At 36.7% G+C, this 20371-nt stretch overlaps 1 protein-coding gene and 2 pseudogenes across 3 annotated transcripts; 1 reads left to right on the top strand and 2 right to left on the bottom strand.

Annotated features, from left to right (window-relative positions):
• Positions 1-3757: 3757 nt before the first annotated feature.
• On the bottom strand, positions 3758-5218 carry LOC143577366 (LOB domain-containing protein 10-like). Its single transcript, XM_077061215.1, has 2 exons — positions 4924-5218; positions 3758-4404 (listed from the first exon to the last, which is right to left on the bottom strand). Exons 1-2 carry the CDS (start codon positions 5196-5198, stop codon positions 3822-3824), a joined length of 858 nt encoding a protein of 285 aa, XP_076917330.1. The 5' UTR covers positions 5199-5218; the 3' UTR covers positions 3758-3821.
• A 2463-nt stretch (positions 5219-7681) lies between these two features.
• On the top strand, positions 7682-10165 carry LOC143577367 (uncharacterized; annotated as a pseudogene). Its single transcript, XR_013143099.1, has 3 exons — positions 7682-8077; positions 8829-8958; positions 9750-10165. The product of XR_013143099.1 is annotated as an uncharacterized LOC143577367 (transcript).
• Positions 10166-10545: 380 nt separating this feature from the next.
• Positions 10546-13402, bottom strand: LOC143577368 (patatin-like protein 2; annotated as a pseudogene). Its single transcript, XR_013143100.1, has 7 exons — positions 13209-13402; positions 12942-13123; positions 12035-12227; positions 11725-11886; positions 11327-11629; positions 11050-11139; positions 10546-10682 (listed from the first exon to the last, which is right to left on the bottom strand). The product of XR_013143100.1 is annotated as a patatin-like protein 2 (transcript).
• Between the last annotated feature and the right edge of the window lie 6969 nt (positions 13403-20371).

Below are 20371 nucleotides of genomic sequence, written 5' to 3'. Positions count from 1 at the left end.
ATGGTGAAAGGGGTAATGAAGGTGGAAATGGTGGTATTGGTGATGCCGCTCTTAAAGAACAACAAGATGCAGTTGATGCTGCATTAGCTGCCACCATTGTTGCTCAATTAGAAAGAAAGAGAAAAAGGAAGGAAGTGGAAACTAGTGAGCCATCAAAGAAGAGACGTGTGTCTGCTGGGGCTGGTGTCATCATTGGTGTGCCATCACCTCGTCAACCAACGCCTCCATGCCCGGTAGTGCCAATTACAACTAGCACTCCGGCATTGACCTTGATGACGACGATGGTACCACATGAGCAGTTGGGTATGATACCTCAGTCAGCATTAACTGAAATACCTTTACCGACTGATATTGTGGCTACAACTCCTCCAACAATACCTCTGAGGCCTCCTCCTCCTAGTGATCTCTCATTTATGAGAATTACAAGGCCTCAAGGTCAAATCCAACCAATTCATCCATCCTTGTATGCTATGCCACCACATCGTCAGACAGAAATGCTTTTAAATCTTCTCCATTTGTATGAGAACCAGATGAATGCTGATCGACTAAATCAAGAACGTCTAATGGAGAATCAGAAGAAACTAGTCAGCTATGTTTCTTTCTGTCAAAAGGAAACAAAGGCCCTACGTGAGATTGTTGAGTCTCAGGGGTGAAGATTAAAGAGTAAGAGGATTTGATCCTTCAATTGACTTGCAAAGATGATGCTTTGAAGAAGATCAAGAATAATGAGGAAGATCCTGATGATGATGAGTTTGTTGCTGGTGGTGAGACTAAACAAGCTCAAGACCCTGCGTCTGGTGCGGGTACGAGTTCTGTTGATGATTCAGAGAAACAGATTGTTGTGTATCGTGATAATTCGGCTGCTAAACCAATTGAGATGATTGAAGCCGACACGGTAATATTTATGGATGGATCGGGGGTGATTAGAAGCATGGTGAACAAGGATGAGATAGTGGAGGGTGAGTTTGTCGACAGGTCTCTGACACGAGAACAGAATTCCATATTGCTTGGGTTGAATGACGAACAGTTGACCGTGTTAGAAACAGAACCTGATGTCGAAGTGGTGAATGAGGAAGGTATAGAGGATGATCTGTCTAGTCAAATGAATACAGATTTTATTTACGAAGATGAGGATGTTGAGATGGAAGATGTCACGGCTGAGGAGTATCCTGACCTGTATCAACACACGAACGTTGATCAAGGTGCTCCGGTATTTAATGAACAAACTTTTAAAGCAGCTGAGGATGATTTGGAAAAGATGTCTAAGGGAAAGAAAGTTGTGGATACTCGGTTTGACCCAATTGTGGACCCAACTGATGAAGATATTGCTAAGTGGTTCAGATTTAAAGCTGCGGGTAAGATTATCAAGGCGTATCGATTTGTTGATCAAGAACGGAAAGACACAGCAGCTGCATGGGTCAAAGAGAATCAAGTAACTACCTTCAAGACTGTACCCAAGGTTCATGGTGACATCGTCTCATGGCTATACGACTCCGAGCTTAAGGTGTGTATAGTTAAATGGGAGAAGGGAGTTCAGTACTACGAGAGGATAATGGATGTTCTTACACTACCCGCGTTGGGATGTTCGTACCCTCGCGAGGCATCCATTTATCAATCGTGGTGGCATCCGGACAGCTGAGTGGTTTCATCAACACTTGCTGTTCGAAGTTAATCATGGGTTCAAGTTCTTCAAGACCCAGGTTCCGAGACGTAAACGCATTGATGAGATTGATCCAAAGACTGGGTGGAAGAAACTTGTGCTTAAAGTTAAACCGCCAAAGACGATGAAGAGAGTGCCGGTGAAGACGATGCCCCAATAAATGCATCTCTCTTTCAACCGATGGTACTATGACAATCGTACGGGCGAGGCCGTCATTGTTCTTGGTCGAGGACTGGAGACTGAACTGATCAAGATAATCGACCCGATGTGGTTGGTTAATTTATCTGAAACAGACAATGATGTGCTACACAGGAAGCAGATTCTGATCGAGTGCCATGAAGATTACGACCTGGCTATGCAATTGCAACGTGTTGTGCGCGTTTGTCATGAAAATGGAATTCATAGTTGCAGAGACTGGCGGTCCAAGCGCTTCAAGTAACTTAAGGACAAAGAGCTCAAGACGAGGGGGTGTCTGTTAGTGCACGGTTTTGCGTCTGGAGTCTTCGTAATTATCGTTAACGTTTTTGTTTAATATTTAATGTAATAATTAGTTTAATTATTATCTAGTTCGTTATGTATGAAGTCTAGTTCGCTAGGGGATGTTAGCGAACTAAGACTTAACCTTATTCCCTCCTAATTCGTTAGGGGATGTTAACGAATCAGGGGGTGTTTCGTCTTATTTAATGTATGTAACGAAGTAGGATCTGGTTCGCTAGGGGATGTTAGCGAACCAGTCCTATCTTCTATTTATAGTGAACCCTGTTCACTCATAAGTTAAGTTTTGAGAGATAATTATCGAATTGCTGTCCAAATCCTCTCTCGATCTTCCTATATACTTATATTGATAATACGTATACATATACAACACTTAATATATAGTACTTATGAGCTAGATCTATTAGTTATAGTATTAATCGTACATTCACAGATCTGAGATCTGTTATCGTTATTGATTGATACGAATCGGGAACCAACAGAAACGAGACTTAATGAACAAAAAAATTACTGTATAATCATTAAATATTGTAAACAAACATAAAATGACAATAAACAATCATAAAATTAGAATTGAACATTAGGGGGAGGATTATGATACCTGATAAACATAAGAAAATATTCGGGATTTGATGATTGTTACGAATTATGATTGATGTTTGAGAGAATTGGTTAAATGGCAAGAGAGAAAAGAAAAGAAGAATGTGAATTAGGGTTTCTAATATTATGGTTTAAATGATAGAAAGGAGGTGAGTTGGCAATTGATAAGATAGGAAGTTGTTACATGACATCCATGTGGCATCTAGGTGGACACCCTAGTTAAATGGCATGTGGACAGTTGGTCCTAGTTGAATGACATGTGTACAAATTGTATTGATTTAATAGTATTTAAAGATTAAAGATTTAGATAGCTAAAGAAAGATTAAAAACTCAAAATTATATCAAAGATTAAAAACTGATAATCTCTTATTTTTATTATATCAATAAATGGGTGGGCCGAGTCATCAATTATGTTCTTTGGACTTAAGGTAGGGATGAGCTCGGTAGCGGTACCAAAAATACCGTTTTCGAAATTCGCAAATACTTGATACCGGTAAGGTACCGGGATAGTTCCGGTACCAAAGGTAAAAATTAAGGAAATACCGGTACCGTACCTATCCCGAAACTTCAAAACTTTGGTACTGATTCGGTACCGAATTTGCTTATTTCTAACATAAGGTGACCTATATGTGATCCGAGTTTTAAAAAAATAAGAAACAAAAAAAATGGGGTTGCCGACGTGAACAAGTTGATCTCCTTCCTGTCTTGCTTTCTGTGTGTTTGAAGCAAATCAAAAAACCTTTTTTTCTTCTCAAATCCCCATGGATGGATGGATGGATGATTTGTACCTGCTTAATTGTTCAGTCAAAGTCTCTATGTCCAAATCAAGTTATACCTCTTAAATTGCATAAAACAACATAAAACAATATAAAAGTAAACCGAGACCCCAGTTGGTCAAAAACCTTGCAATATTCCTCATATACAGGAAAAAAAAAAAAAAAAAAGAAATCCCAACAAAAGTATATGTGAAATTGCATTTATGAAAACACTAAGAAACAAATGTGCCTACGTGGAAGAACCAAATCAATTAAGCATGATCAACTGCATGAAAAAAGCTAACTTTTGTCTACGGACCAACACTCTCACTACCATCTCCATGATTAGATTGCGGCTGAGTTTGCTGTTGGACCAAGAGTTGTTGCGACATGAGCCGCTGTTGATGATGATGATGATGATGCTCTTGTTGCGACTGCTGAATCTGATACACATTACCATCATACGAGGCGCCCAATGCTAAAGACGGTGTTTGGCCGGTCAATTGAGTGAACCCGCTATGAGTTACTTGACCAGAAGGCCCAGAACCATCAAAACCACGGTTAAACCTCAACAGATCCATTGACGGCTGTTGTTGTAATTGTTGTTGATGCTCTAAGGTCCTTAACATCTCTTGTTCTCTTGCTGCTTCAACCAGTCGTTGTTGTTGAGACTCGTATAGTGGTTGGTTATGCCGAGCTTCTTGGGAAGATCCGGGTCCATGAAGGCTCAACATTGGCTGCATGTTGGAAGGCATAACCGGGCCTAACGATGGCTGGAGATTCGGAAATTGTTGCATAAACCCCGGGTTCAAAACAGGCATCATGGCTGATGGTCCCATGTAACTAGCCAATTCTTGTTTTGCGGTGTGTAAATCGTTCTGGATTTGCTTTAACCTGTAGAATAATGAAAAACACGTATAAAAAGAAAACCTAATCAAATCATATCCAATGATCATGGTAACGATAATAATTAGCTTTAAGAACATTTTTATTAGTGGGTATCCACTCAATGCATCACAAGAGCGTATTTTCTTGCAATGTTTCACAACGGGTTGTCACCCGAACCCCCCCCCCCCCCTCCCGTACACACACACACACAAAAGTAACTTTTGGGTTAAAATGCATACACAGTCAACCACATAGAGGTCGCCCTTAACAGAGACGACTTCTCTATTTCTTGGTTAGACTACAACGAGAGTTGCGCGTGGTAGGTACTATTTCTCCATTTCTTGATCTGACATAGTCGGTGCACGCGTTGTAAAACCAAAAAGTCGTCCTTGGTAAGAATGAGAACCACTTTGCGAAACAATTTCAAGAAAATACCCTCTTGTGACGCGAATATTATGTATTAGATACCAGATATAAAAAGCATTAATTCAAACTGTAACAAATCTATATTCTCAGTAATATTACCTATGCTGGAGAATGGATATAAAACCCACACAACCATAAACCGGGTCCCTTAGGCGCGCCTCAGCCTCATACGCAAGCGAGTTAACGGCATCCTCTCGCTGGGCAGTGCTAAGCTCATTGAGAATCTTAGCAACATTACTAGCTCCAAACACTTTGTGCACATTAGCAAACTTCTGAGGCCGGTCCGGTGGGAAGTACGGTGCAAACACGCATTCTTGGGTGCACTTCCTTCGCAAAAACTTACATGCAGCACAGGGCGAATTCGAGGACGACATTTTCCTATTCCCCTCTACCTAATTCAGAGTTGCATAAAATTGGATCAAATATAAAACTTGATATATATATTCTTCAAGATTAAAAAAATGATTGTATAGTAGAATAAATGCAATGATAATAAATGAGAGATTTGATAGTGATTCATTAAAATACACAAACGTAGACATGAATCTAAGGGTTCATTTATCGATTATGGAGAAGGTGGTGGCCATTAATAATATCTTTCTTGTATCGAAACCGACAATCGTAAGTCAAATTCATAGATATAGATATAATATTATCATTATGAAATAAAAGAATAATTAACAACAGACCTGTAAATCCACCATTGGAGAAGAATACAACTAACTAACTAACTAAATCATCATTTAAACTTATTACAAAAACAAAACAGTGAGGATTTACAGAAAATTGAAGAACATAACGTATTTCAGTGCAAGAAATTAACTGCTTTAACAAATACTATTTATTTTCTAAGATCCGATTTTATGTAAAAGTGAAAATAAATCAAAAACAGCTATGAAAGTGGAAGCGATATATATATTTCATTGTTGTAACGATTAATAAGGAAAAATTCTCACCTATTTTACGTTCGATTTCGTTGGAAACCTGCAAAAGAGGAAATTAAATAAATGAATAGAAACAACATCGATATTGTTTATTAGTAAAGATATGAGTGATCAGTACCAAATGGAGAGATAGAAGGAGTGATCTGATGGGTACTGTTGAAAAGTGTAAAGATCCCAAACAAATTGGAAGGAAAATATTATTGAGCACAAATTAAGTTTCTTCAATTACAACACACACGTACGTACTCTTAACGAAAAATGACCATCGCCATCCATATATGAGATGTATGTATGTATGTATGTATGTATATATGTGAGTGTGTGAGATTGAATGTTTTGACCGTCGAGTTTGTCAATGAGGGGTTTGTTAGAGAGAGTGCCTAAATATAGGATTGATCATATTAGGATTAATCCTAATTTAACTATTAAAGAATTGTTAATACTTAACAGGCTAAAATGTTAATTAGGTAAACTTGGTAGTTAATTAAGGGAAGTATATACTAAAATGAAAGATTGATTGTTTTAATAATAACATCATAATTTTGCTATATATATATATATATACATCTTACGAAATTCAAAGAAAAGAAATGTCAAGATGATGATCAATTATAGATCTCAACAACCTTCCAACAGAAAAATAACTAACTAAAAATGACTATATCTAACCACATTACTTGGAATTTGAAATCTATGTGTAGCCGAATGTAATGTAGATCGATCACGCGGCATTTTTGTGTGCTAGACGGGATTAACTGTAAGATTAGAAGTAGCATCAATGAGATCACACCAAATAATAGGTTCGTAACTAAAAAATAATCAAATTCGTATATAAATGACATAAATTCACAAGTTTAAAGACACACTTACCGGAATCAATTAATAGATTGATAGTCCATAAATTAATTATCAAAAGGGGAAAAAAGAATGTAACTTTGATAAATATTCTATAATAACAAAATCAAATAAGAATTAGTCAAAACAAATAACAAACATTACATGGTTACTATAAGAAGAAGTTGACTTAATGGTTGATCATCTAAACATGAAGAAAATGTGAAACTAACCATTATCATGAAAACAAATCAATCTAAACCAATAAATAACCGAAAAAAAAAACATTTATAATCTGATCAAAAGAACTGAACATCTATAATATGACCGATTGCAAAAACTATGCATTTATGATTTGATTCATAATGACATCATTATCAAATCCACTAGACTTGATTATGTGTAGGTTATAGAACATATGCATGTATGATGGGTTTTAGACAATTAACATTGATTTATTTAAATGGATTCAATTTGATGACACTTACAGTCATAACAACCCAGTTTTAGTGTGCATTTATATATGGTTAGATGAGTAACAACCCCATGTTTATTTAACGCATATCATACGATGATGATGATGATGATGATAATTGTAACTAGTTAAAGTTAAAATAAAACAAATAATATGACCACGGTTAAATAGAAGTAATTAAGTGACGCAAGCAGAGACGACAATGTGGCTGGTATTGGTAATCTCAGTCATATGACTGGTTGTAAAGTTATGTTAAATTTTTGACCTAATACTCATTGGGTATAGGTCAGATAATTACACATCAGATACCAGGCATAGTCGTCCCATACACGCAAAAAACTCATAAAACTAATATGATACCCGCACACCTGCCTCGAATGTTTCAAGTTAGCCCATATGTTTCAGGTTTGGTTGTAATCCCTTGACATAACACAATCGAAACAGTTATTGGCACGACTTGTTAAGCATTGTTTAATTAAAAAATAACAAGACTAAGACTAACATAATAAAATATAAATTTTCAAAAATTACAATCCATAATTTTGTAAAACTTAAGCCCATCTTCAATCAATAAAAGCCCGGGTCACCCAATACCCACACACTCACTCGGACCTTCCAACTGTTTACTCGTCTCCACCAACACCTCGCCGCAAACGATGTCACACTGGTGGCGCACCGCCGTGATCAACCTGAAAACAACAACCACAAAATCATACCACACGATCCAAGAGAGATAACCGGCAACAGGGTCTCCGTTAAAGACAGAGCCCAAGGCCGAATACCCGCTGTTGTATTCGCACAACCTAACCCTACTCCTGACGGCGGTCCGGTACGGTCCGTTGCAAGAAAGCATCTTTTAACCACCGAGAGAAGACAGATTCAGTCCATTCTTAAGTCCGTTGAGCTTCCCTATTTTTGCTCCACCACTTTCCCCTTGCAGATCAGAGCCGGGTCGGGTTCTTCCACGTTACTTGAATCCGGAAACGTTCTTCCGATTAAGGTGGGTTTGTTTGTTTGTTTGTGCACGCCAGGTGTTTGATATAATGTCTGTTACTAGAATTGTTGAGAAACGTGTATAGTTTGTGTTTGACAGCTGAGGTTATAGTATAAGTTAGATGACATAGAATATTTTTTTATTATCATTTGGGTGATCCATGGATTATTTGGTTTAATTTGTTTATGCACATCAAGTGTTTGATAAAATGCCAATCAATCGAATTGTCGAGAAATGTGTATAGTTCGTGTTTGATAGCTGAGATTAGAGAGGGGTGTATTGTGGAACTATGAAAAAGTGGGAACCGATTAACCATGGATTTTAAATGTAAAAAAGTTATTACAAACTCGTTTTCACATTTAAAAATTCATTTTTGCATAATTGTTTTTGGAGGTATAGCTTATGAGAACATGTAGAATGCGTTTTAATAATAAAAAAAATCATTTTTTTGTAAAAGAAATTCATACTTAAAAGAAAAAAGTTATTTTAGTTAAAACGTCTTCTACACGTGTTTAACTTTATATTCAAAAACTTGGAAATAGATTATTTTTAAGTTCTTTTACAGGTGAAGCACATTGTTACTCGGTTCCCTATTATTTTTGTGTTTGATAAAAATGCCAATCACTAGAATTGTCAAGAAATGTGTATAACTTGTGTTTGACAGCTGAGGTTAAGTATGCATTAATGTAATAATAGTCAAACAACATAAAATGAATTTCAATTTTCAACTGAAACTGGGATGGAAATTTGGGTGTAGGTGCATAGGGACCCAGAGACTGGAAAGCTTTTGAATTTGGTGTTTGTGTGGGCTGACGAAGGAACAAAGTTGAAGGTTGATGTGCCGGTTGTGTTTAAAGGTGAAGATGTTTGCCCTGGTCTCAAGAAAGGTCTGTTTTCTTTCTGTTAACTCTGTTATGTCGTTGTTGTAAAAGTACAAACTTGATCTTGAATCTTGATACTACAGTTTAGCAAGTAATGAATGTGTCTTGTATTTTGTTGATACATATAGGTTGTGCTTGTGTCAAGCTATATGCTACTTCTTCAATCTGATGCACAACATTGTAGAAAAGGATGTTAATACTTAATTGAACATCTTAAAGATAGAAGTAAAAAATAAAATGTCAAATCTTTATATGGAGATTGAGTGTGAGCACATATATATGTGTGTATTTCTTTAATATGACAAGAGATACATTTTTTTTGGATCTAAACTTGTAATACTCGTATTCTCAATAACACTTTTTTAAACATTTATTTAAATTCTATATTAATAATAAAATGTTACATAGCCAAATATTGGACTTAAGGGCTTACCTGATAAATGTTTATCCATTTTGGTATACAAAACATAACCCAAGGTACAATTGGTGAATAAAAGTGATATTCTAGTAGCTCTACATATCACAAGAATTACACATGATGCAGGCATAAGGATTCCATGATCTATCTCGATGCTACTTATCTTCTATAGCAACTTAATGAACAACTGTGTATTTTTGATTAACTGTCTGCATTTTTTGGAAGTGCTTATGTGATAATGATTTAGAGTTGGGTAACAACTGTAATAAAACAGTTTATAGGCGATAGTGTTTGGCCATCTGATATCATGAGACTGCATTTCTGATTCCCTTTTTGTGCGATAACCCAATTTTGAAATTTTGATTATTTATCTCTTTAGGTGGCTCGCTGAACCAGATAAGAGCTAGTTTGAAGTATAATTGCCCATCTGAGCATATTCCCCAGAAGATTGATGTTGACATTAGCAATCTGGACATTGGAGATAAGGTGTTCATGCACGAGGTTAAGGTCCATCCATCTTTGGAGCTTCTAAGCAAAAATGAGTCGTTACCCGTTTGCAAGATCGTTGCAGCTAAGCTGGATAGCACACAATACGATGATCAAACCGCATGAGTCTAGTAACTTATATGGTTTTTAAAAGGTAATTCCATGTAATTTTGCCTTGTCATGAGATATTTGTGCAATAAATTCCGGGCGTGTGCTCTACAAGTAATGTCTTAGCTATTAGCAGAGAAGATAGGGCTGGTTTTACTCTCTTGTTATTTTGTTTTATTTTACATGCGTTTTTGAGTTTTTTTATTTCATCTATCTTCCTAATTATAGCATGTTTCATATACTTTTGTTGATTAAAAAATTAATTGCATTTTATAATGCCATCCGATTTTTAAGATCGCTCAGGCTGATGAACTAGTAGAGCAGCCAGTCTGGTTTTCAAAACATTGGTTCAAGATCTGTCTATGAGCACATGAAATAGCGATATAAACAGTTAAAATACATTGCCACAAGTTTGGAGCACATAACCATTTACACAACTGTAAAGGGACTCGTTTTCTTCACCCTCATCTCATATGAATAGCTATCCTATTTATACTATACACAACTGTGAACTGCCCCTAGAAAAAAAATAGCCCAAGGTTGGGTGCCCCTGTCTATGCACACACTGGTCAAACCAAACCATTTAAGCCAATGTGCGGCGTTTTCGTTCAGCACAAAGCACCGTGGCTAAACGTGCTAATGCATCGGCATTCGTGCCTTCTCCTTCAACTGGTATATTCCTGCCCGTCTCCAAGTCCAATCTAGACACTGGTTTCACCTAGACGTGCACAAAATAACCGGTTCCGGAACCGAACCGGTGGAACCGACCCGGAACCGGTCTAACCCATACCCGGAACCGGTTCCTGACCGGGTATAGGATTTCTCCTCGGAGCCGGTTCCGGAACCGGAACCGACCCGGAACCGGTGGAAAAAACCCGGAGGAACCGGTCAAAAACCCGAAAAAAACCCGGAGGAACCGGTCAAAACCCGACCCGGAACTGGTCAAAACCCGGTCAAATACCCGACTATACCCGGAACCGGTTCCGGAACCGAACCTGGTTTGACTTTTGTTGACCATACCCGGAACCGGTTCCTACCCGGTTCCGGGTTTTTTAAATACCCGATTTGTGCACGTCTAGTTTCACCAACAGTTTCTTGCCAACCTCTTCTAGCACCCTCATGTTCTCGAGTGATGAAATATCCATTGCGGTTGCTTCCCCTGTCAAGTTATCTTCCTGCCAATGATTACTGAACATGTAAACTATAAAACATTTTATGATCTAATACCTGGCCTAACAAGAAAATAAGCATGTTTTGGGTACAGTTCGTGCTCATATAGACTTGTTAAACGCATTTAGTTAAACATGGTCGTATTCTTGTTGACATGTTAAACCCGTTTAGTATTAGCGGGATTAGAATTACCTGAATACGCAGATAGTTTTTTTTGGCGTTTAATGCTTTGAATACGGTCGATACATGGATGTCGACCATATCTGACATGGCATCACCAAAAATGTGGAGGATTGGTGCGGTGCCATTGGTAAAGATCCAACTAAGCAAGCCCCATCTTGCAGCCTTTTGTGCAGTATATAAGTCGTTGAATGTCTGCGTACCAGTGCCGAGTGAAAGCACAATCATCCGTCTGCCATCGAAAACCTCAGGACCAGAAAACTTGTATTTCCCTTGCAATGCTTCTTTGGTCATATGCGTGATAGCCATTTGCGTCTGCCATACATTTAATGATTGAGTGACATAGGTTTATATTAACCCAAAAATAACCATATAGTTAAAAACATTTTTTTAGCGAAAAATGTGATTACCGGATTGTTTGCGGCTACTCCGCCATCAATTAGATCAAAAGTGTGCTTGGTTCCATCGACATCTTTAGTCTCGAAATAGTATGGCGGGAAAAATGTCGGTGCTGCCGAGGTACTAATGCATACATCTGCAAGTAAAGCGTTTTTCCATGGAACCTCTTTTGCCTAAACACATTAAACAAAAAATGTGTTACAATATATAATCATATTTGTATAGACAACCATATAAACTACATATCTTATACAAAGTATAAAACACGAGTTTAGTTATGTGAGTGCAGCATATATAAACATAATACACGAGTTTAATTACTTGAGAAGAGGAGAAGATAATAGGTTGAAGCCGCCTGATGTCGAATGCAGGTATAACAACATCCGTCAATGTCTGTTTTAAAGTGAGGTTACGTAATAGCATCTTTGCCATGGCTCGGAGGTATTTCCCGTCATATTTTGGTCCTGTGACCTCACCAAATACACTTGCTACAGAATTCATGAATTTCGTTCGGCTACAATATAAAAACATTTTGGTTCAGAATACCGTTATTAGCAAACTTGACACATTTGTAACCAGGGTTTAACGTCTGGTTTACACGATTTATCTTATTTGATTTATATAAAAGAATTTCTCTAATGTATTATCACTGTTTTGGTTAAACAATGTCATATGGTATACTGAAATTAATAGTATCTTGTATATGAAATAAAAATGAAGGGTGTTTGGATATGGCATTTTAAAACTAATTATATGAAATTAAGTAAGGCATATTCAAACAATAGACTGATGTAATCATGTTATATGAGATAGTGCTTGGATGTGTAGAAGAAAATGAAATATCAAAAAAATTTTGATCAGTAAGAAAGAATTCTAGATGATAACATATTGTGTTTTTTTTTTTTTTGCTAGAAGAATTATTAACAATGAGTTTTTTCGAATAATAACTTTGTGCCTATACTAGCTCAATTCATTATTTGGGGGATAAAAAACTTTATATTCACAATAATTAGGTTTAAAACTCACATCCACACACCCACCTTAACATGAATTACAAAAGTCTATGGAGGAGAATAGCCTATTAGGCAGGCTTCACTTTCAGGAGGAAAAGATTCATAAGTTTGTGTCTCATCAACCAGTTTTCTGTATTTGATTCCAAAGTGAATATAAAAACTTGTATTTAAACTTAATCATAATCTCAAAAATCCCGAAATGGATTAGATTATACCCTATTTTCGGGAAGATCCTAGGCGAATGTTGAAAGTAGAATCTAGTAATGTCTTTTGCCGCAAACATGGGACGATTTTGTTCATTAGGAGCCGCAAGCATCATTGTCATCAATCCTCCCGTGCTTGTTCCAGATATTAAATCAAAATAATCTGCAAGTCGTGCATCTGGTCCATCTATTTCCTATTCAAAGAGACCAGACGTTTTAATAATAAGTTACACCATGCAATATGCACTTGCGTATGTAAGATACGTAACGTACAAGTACCTAAATTTTGGTTTCAAGAAAAGCAAGTATGGTAGCGGGAACAATGCCACGAACACCGCCCCCATCAATGCTAAGAACAGTGACAAAGTTTGCCTCGCCTACATTGGTTAACGCTCCATAACGCCTTGAGGGGTTGGATGGCTACAATTGTGATTACTAGCGAAACTATTACAAGATTAGGGTTATTCATTGATTTCAAAACACCAATGATATAAACTAATGAATTAGAGCTAATGGAAAATAAAGAAGAAGATGAACGAAATCAAGAATCTCTGTCTTTGTGGACTTTTGTTGACATTATGGAATTAAGGTTAGTTAGAATCTGTTTTTTTGGGCATCAATTTAAACGATCAAAAGATTGTTTGAATCAACAAAATTGAGAAAAATCAGGAACACCATAGGCCTCAATCTTATGCTTCATTAAAATAGATAGATTTATAAATCTAAAACAAGATTAAAAAATGAAGGGTTTAAACAAATTAATGTACTGATGTAAAGACAAAACTAACCAATTATTAATACTACTTTGATGAGTGAGAGTAATAAAAACTTTTTACCTATCTATAAAAAAATTTTCTCAAATGGTTTTAAATCGGTTGGGTTATTAGAATTAAATAATTCCAACTTTTACTTATTAGATGGGAACACTTCTAACTGACGAAATGTATACCATAATTTTTTGTCGTATTTTCTCCTAACACTTTCAAACTAATAGGACAGTGGACACTAACTCCGTTAATTTTATTGCTTTTATTAATTTTTTTAATAATTGAAATAATTAAAAAAACAAAATGTGAGTCCCACACTATCACGTCCTCCTTCCACATAAAACTCTAATCTCCCACATTACCATCACTAGCCACCTCCACATCCACCTCCATCACCACTACCCACATGCAACCACCGGCCACCGTTTACGTTGTAATAACGAGGGGCATATATCGAGTCTGTAAATCGCTTCATCTTTCCCTGTTACCTTCTGGATCATTATTCAACAAGCCTTATGTCACAGCCCCCGATCCCTATACCCCGGGAGGGAAGCCGTGAACATTGAGTGGTGATATTAGTGTTTATTAAAATAAATTGCAGCATAATATTTCATCAGGATCGTAGTTAGAAAAATGTGATCAGAGTTATAAAAACACCATGATTCTTATTTCATAAACTGAGAATAAAACCTTTTTTTATACAAACATAAGTTTTAAAGGGATAAACCCTAATTTACAAACACGTTTATTTATTCTTGTGACAAGCCACTTATTTAAGCTCGAAGCCCGCATACATCATTCATTTGTCTCTAACAAGTCACTTGAAACATGCTTAAAAAAATTTGATCAGTTGGAAATATTAGTGAGTACATTCATTTGTAAATGACACATTTTACAATTACAACATTAAGATGTTTTTACATCTACCTACTTACAAATTACTGAAAGGTACTTGTCACTCGATCATATCTGTGATCGTGATCATATTACTTATTAGCTAACACTTGTCAATAAGTAACGTGTAATAGCCCAGTAGGCAAGTCTTGTGTACAAAACCCCACAATACCAGTAGTAACCATCTCGTAAGACTACAGAGACTTAATCACTGTAATGTAATTAAAATCTTTTAAAAATATCTTTGAAAGTATTTGGACTATCTATCACGAGTTTATAAGTTTAAAATTTATGATGACAATATTGGAAAACCAGTTGTCTCATGCAAATGTGAGTTGTACAAAAACTCGAATGTCTCACCTTGTAAGTTTATAATAAACGAGCTCTTCCTGGCATTAAACACCTAGGTTAAACACAATGTATCGTATTTAAATTAGTATAAACCCAATAATATAACGATAATCACGATATTAGAAACTTCACACTATGGTACAATGTCTTACCTTGTACAGGCAGAGCTTTTGAATTCGTGTATAAATGTTTCTATCGATCGAAGATGGTATCGTTATAACTACTTGGATATTATACCAACTTCTTAATATAAGAAAATTTAGAGAGAAAGCTGTGATTTGTGAACGCATAATAAAGGCTGATTTCCATCCCATCTATAGTTGATTTCAAGGTCGGTCACGTATCGCGATGGACCTATAATAAGGCCACCGCGCATCACGACGAGACCCATATCTTTGCCGATTCAGCCCTAGCTAAGCCACGTGGCAAGCAACGGGGCTTGTCAGCGTAACCACCACGTCGCGTATCGCGATGGGTTACTTAAGGGTCCGTCGCGTACCGCGACAGTTGCAAAATTTTCTGGATAACTTACACGTCATCGCGTATCGTGATGAGACTAATCGAAATCCGTCGCATAGTGCGATTGGAGGATATTTAAAAATTTTAAATTTTCCAAAAAAAATACGAAGGCGGCTCTCAAGCGATTCGCAGCGATACGAGCGTGCGAAGTGCGCCATCAAAGCGCCCATCACATTTTGGACTTCGCCCATGCACATTTATTGATGTATTGGATAGTACATCTAATTGACAAATAGGGATGAGCTCGGTACCATGCAGGTACCGCTTAACTTCCAGATCCCGAATTTCTCTAGAACTTGGTGTCGATACTGAAAATGCTTGGTTCGTTACCAATATGGTACCGGTATCGTAGGCTAAAATTCGGTATACGTTGGCACCAAAACAAGTCGGAAAATTGATTGGGATGAAATTTCTTCAAGAGGTTTAGAGGCAAACATAATAGAATATATGTATAACAAAATAGAGTTAAAAATATCTGTTGGGAGGCTTCTTCTCAGTTGGTTACTTATTATGGTTAACCTTACTGGTAAAAAGGGTTAGATGTTCCGTTAATAATGTGCTATATGCTCGAGAGGCTTGACAACAACTCATCGTATATTTACTTATTATGGAGTTGCCTTTTGTGTCATGGATCTTGGTTCTTGCATGGTTACAATTATTTGTCTAAACACATTGGATCCTAAGGGGTTTCATACATGGCTTGATCAATGTCAGTTATCAAGAAAGAAGAAACTAATCGTGGAGGGAATTCTATTTTCTGTTTGGTGAGTTATTTGCAATGCTAGAAATGAAACCAGATTTAAAGGCCAATGACTTGAAGAAAGAGCTAATATCTGAAACAAGTGGCTTTCAAATCCACTTATTTCAATGTAACTGTCTTTTAAATGTTTGGTTAGCCTTCCTAACCATGCTCTTATATATATATATATATATATATATATATATTCTTTTTGCATTTAGAAAAAAATGTTTAGTTACACTGTTGCTTGATTTTAGACTCAGTTTTCTTAAACTTTGACTAATGTGCATGATTAAAACATCATTTCAAAATCATCTAACTATTGCAAAATTATTCATAGGTACGGAAACTACTCAAACCAAGGATGTCTCAGTGGTAGGATTTACACATGCATTATAGTTCTTAAACTCAGAGATTTCATAAGCATGCAACGAAAATGTAACATCATCGTAACCAAAGGTATGATATCCATACATAAAAAGTAAATTGTGCAAACATAAGTGAAACTTAAATATTCTCATAATGCCAGTCTTTAGCCACTTAGCTCGACCTTAGTGGCAGTCATCCTCTAAAATTCAACACTTGCTAACTAAATGTGCATACTAAATGCTACCCTCGTTGAGTGAGTTATAGGGTTAAAACATTCTTACATTCATAATTATCACTAAACAAATTTAATACACGTACGTACTATATAGAGTACAAAACATTTATAAAATTTAGTACCTTACGCTGAAAGTTAAAAAAGTTTAGTCGCCTAGATCTACCCCTCTTTCATACGTGATCATGAAACCCCCCATACAAATGATCGCCATTATTCAAAATTACCAAATGTACAACTGGACACAATGTCACAAAGGCATTAAATGTCTATCACAGTTAACATACACCTGGCAGAGCAAACCTACACCCCAAAGGGCAATTGTGACATTTATCATTTTTGGTTCACTTTGTATATGTTTTTGTATTGTAAACCCGACCCGTTTTGATTGTGAATTTTTGGATATTATTAAAATGATGAATTTTATGTTACAATATTGTTTTTTATAATTTTTGGTTGTTATATTGTTCTGAATGGTCCTTAACTCGCTTAATATACGCTAAAAATCAGTTTTAAACAAATCCAAGGGCCAAAACAGTCAAAAAAATAAAGTTTCTGGAAAATTTACCTCGTCACGTCACGCGACGATGGTACCCTTACCTAGACGCGTGACACCACCAAACAGCTACAAATAGCAGTTTTGCTTATTAGTTTGTTTTTCTCTCGTTTAAGGTTCTTGTAACATCCCAAAAATTCTCGTAAACAGAAAGACACGAGTGTGCAGTTTGTAAATTAATTTCTCGGGTTTCGCGTGAGGGTTCGGGGACCCATGACATTTATAAGAGGTGTTATATTTCAGCTTGGGAACAAGGAGGAGGAGATTTTAAAGTGCAAGGACCAAAGGTGTAACATTTAAAGATAATAACCTAGCCTCCTCCCTTAACCGATTCTGGCCGCAAACAACAAGGGCTCCAAACCCTTTGATATTGATCGATATAATTTGATTCCAAGCTACGAGAGGTCGTTAAAGGTGTGTACTACACTCCCATATTCTTTAATTTCATTATCTCGGTCGTTAAGATGGCCAATTAAGCCATTTCTTGAACTAGGGATAGATTCAGATTAATTTCATTTTGCATGCTTCCCGAGGTCAAAAGTTGGAGTTTTTGGTGTCAAAAGATCCCCAGGTATTTCTAATATATCATACTAAAATTTCATGGCCATTGGAGTTCTTTTGATAGGTCAAATGATAAAAACCGGTTTCTAGGGTTCTGGAAGGTTGAAATCGTTAATTGTTGTATTTCGAGTATTGTTTGAAGGAATGGTCAATCTGATCAGGTTGATGGGTATCTTGTTAGTGTATGAACAGTGGGAAAATTATTTTTTTGGTTATATGGACTGGTTTTGTTGATGATACCTTAATCGTTATGAAAGAGCACGTAAAACCGGTTAATTGTGAATTAATGTGGAAATAGATGAGATTTCAAACCTCACTGACTTGGGTGGTTAAATATTGATAAGTAGAATGCAATAAGGTCAAATATTCTAAAAATGGGGCTGGTTTGGTTGGAGTTTGGTTAATCGGTTCGTTAACGCACGAATTCGACGTAATTAACGTAGGGCATACATAGTTTGGGGAACCGTTGGTGATAATTTATTGTAAAGGGATTTTTGGGCAATTCAAGGACTCCGGGGGCTAATGTAGATGAATATGATTTTTGGGTGTGGCTATGGGTCGATCCAATCCCGTTAGGACGTCTCATATAGTGAGCGAGTCGTGTCGGTCTAGTTAGTGATTTTTGTGTGCTTTAACTTGGCAGGCTTTGTGGATTGTGAATGATTAGCTAGAGTATCCTACTGTGATGTTTATGTGGTTCATATCAGGTGAGTTTCATGATGCCTCTTTTTAAATGTTTTACGTTTTGGGCTAGCATACACGTTTTATGATGATTTTACCCTTTTGAAGCATTTGAATAATATCGCATAGTTTATGTTATTTTTACTACCTACGCTTGGAAGTTTGTATGATTTATGATTGTTTTATGTGTATGTGTATGTGTGGGTGTGGCCACCACGTGTATGTTTTGGTTAAGCCATGACCGGGTCGAATTGATGCATAAAATCCCTTAATTTCCCGGTTGGGGGTTAGGGTGAAGAGTTCCGAGACAGGAAGACTGTTCTTGGGGCGAACGCATGTTAAAAATCCCCTAACAGTTTATTTGTCCTTGGGGTGAAGTTTATTCGGGTCCTTAACTTTGTGTTTTGGACTTGAGAGGATGTGACCCGTGTTACGTGCTTAACTGAGGAAAATTTATGTATTTATTGATGTTATTTATGTATTATTATGATGTTATTTATATATCATTATGGAAGTTGTAACATTTCCAAATTTTCCAAAACATATGATGGAAATATAAAATAAGAAAACCCCACTTTGAATAAATGAAAAGATGGGTTCATCCCACATTGAAAGATGGAAAAATATGGAATTTCCATATGTGTATAAATATGGAAGGAAATTTGATCCCACATGGAAACTTGAAAGGAAATGGAAGTTCTTTATAAGGAAATGAGTATCCATAATAATATTCTTATATGATATATCACTCTCAAGTGGTCCTAGCGGAGGGTGCGTAAGCACCCGAAGCGTACGCGCTCAGGCGAAGTGCGATGGGCGCAATGTGGCGCTTTGATGGCGCACTTTGCACTTAGCACGCTGGCATCGGCGCCTTAGTATTTTTGTGGAAAATTTAAATTTTTAATAATCCACCCATCGCGATACGCGACAGGATTAGTTAGCCTCATAGCCTTACTCGATGACGTGTAGTTTATCCAGAAGCCTACGTGTCCATCGCGATACGCGATAAACTCCCAAAGTGACCCGTCGCGATACGCGACGTGGAAGTTACACAGGCGTGCCACGTCACCTAACACTCGTCAAAAATGGGGATGACTCATCAACCAATCGCGATACGCGATGCCTTCTTATTGAACCCATCGCGATACGCGATGGGTCAGAAAATCAACTATAAAAGGGGGCAAAATCAGCCTTCATTCCCTGCTCATAATTTTCTTTCTCTCTCAAATTTTCTTAAGGATGTTGGTATAATACCCAAGTGGTCGTAACGATATCCTATCCGATCGAAAGAAGCTTTTTATACACGAATCCAAAAGCTCTACCTGAATAAGGTAAGACATTGTGTCATCGTGTAAAGTTTCTAATTTCGTGATTATCGTTATGATTATGGGTTTATATTAACTTAGCTATACTACATGGTATTTAACCTAAGTACTTAATACCAGGAAGCTCATAAACCGTAAACTTGCAAGGTGAGACATTCGAGTTTTTGTATCACTCACATTTACGTGAGACAACTGTTTTTCCGACACTGTCATGATAATTTCAAAACCTATAAAACTCATGGCAGATAGTATAAATGTTTTTAAATATATTTTAAATACATTATAGTGATTAAGTCTCTGTAGACTTACGGGATGGTATTAAAAACCAAGTTTTACCGAATTCACCTAAAAAAACACACGTTCGGCAAGTGTACCGGTCGCAATGTAGTTAGCAAGTAAGAACGGATATCGAACCTAGGACACTATGGGTAAACTCTAATTATTAAAC

Source organism: Bidens hawaiensis, unplaced genomic scaffold (genome assembly GCF_021521415.1).
Source record: "Bidens hawaiensis isolate Kalapana, Puna unplaced genomic scaffold, B.hawaiensis_p1.1 tig00028540_1, whole genome shotgun sequence".
Taxonomy (NCBI): domain Eukaryota; kingdom Viridiplantae; phylum Streptophyta; class Magnoliopsida; order Asterales; family Asteraceae; genus Bidens; species Bidens hawaiensis.
Note: the sequence above shows the minus strand (reverse complement) of the source record. Positions and strands in the feature narration are given on the sequence as shown.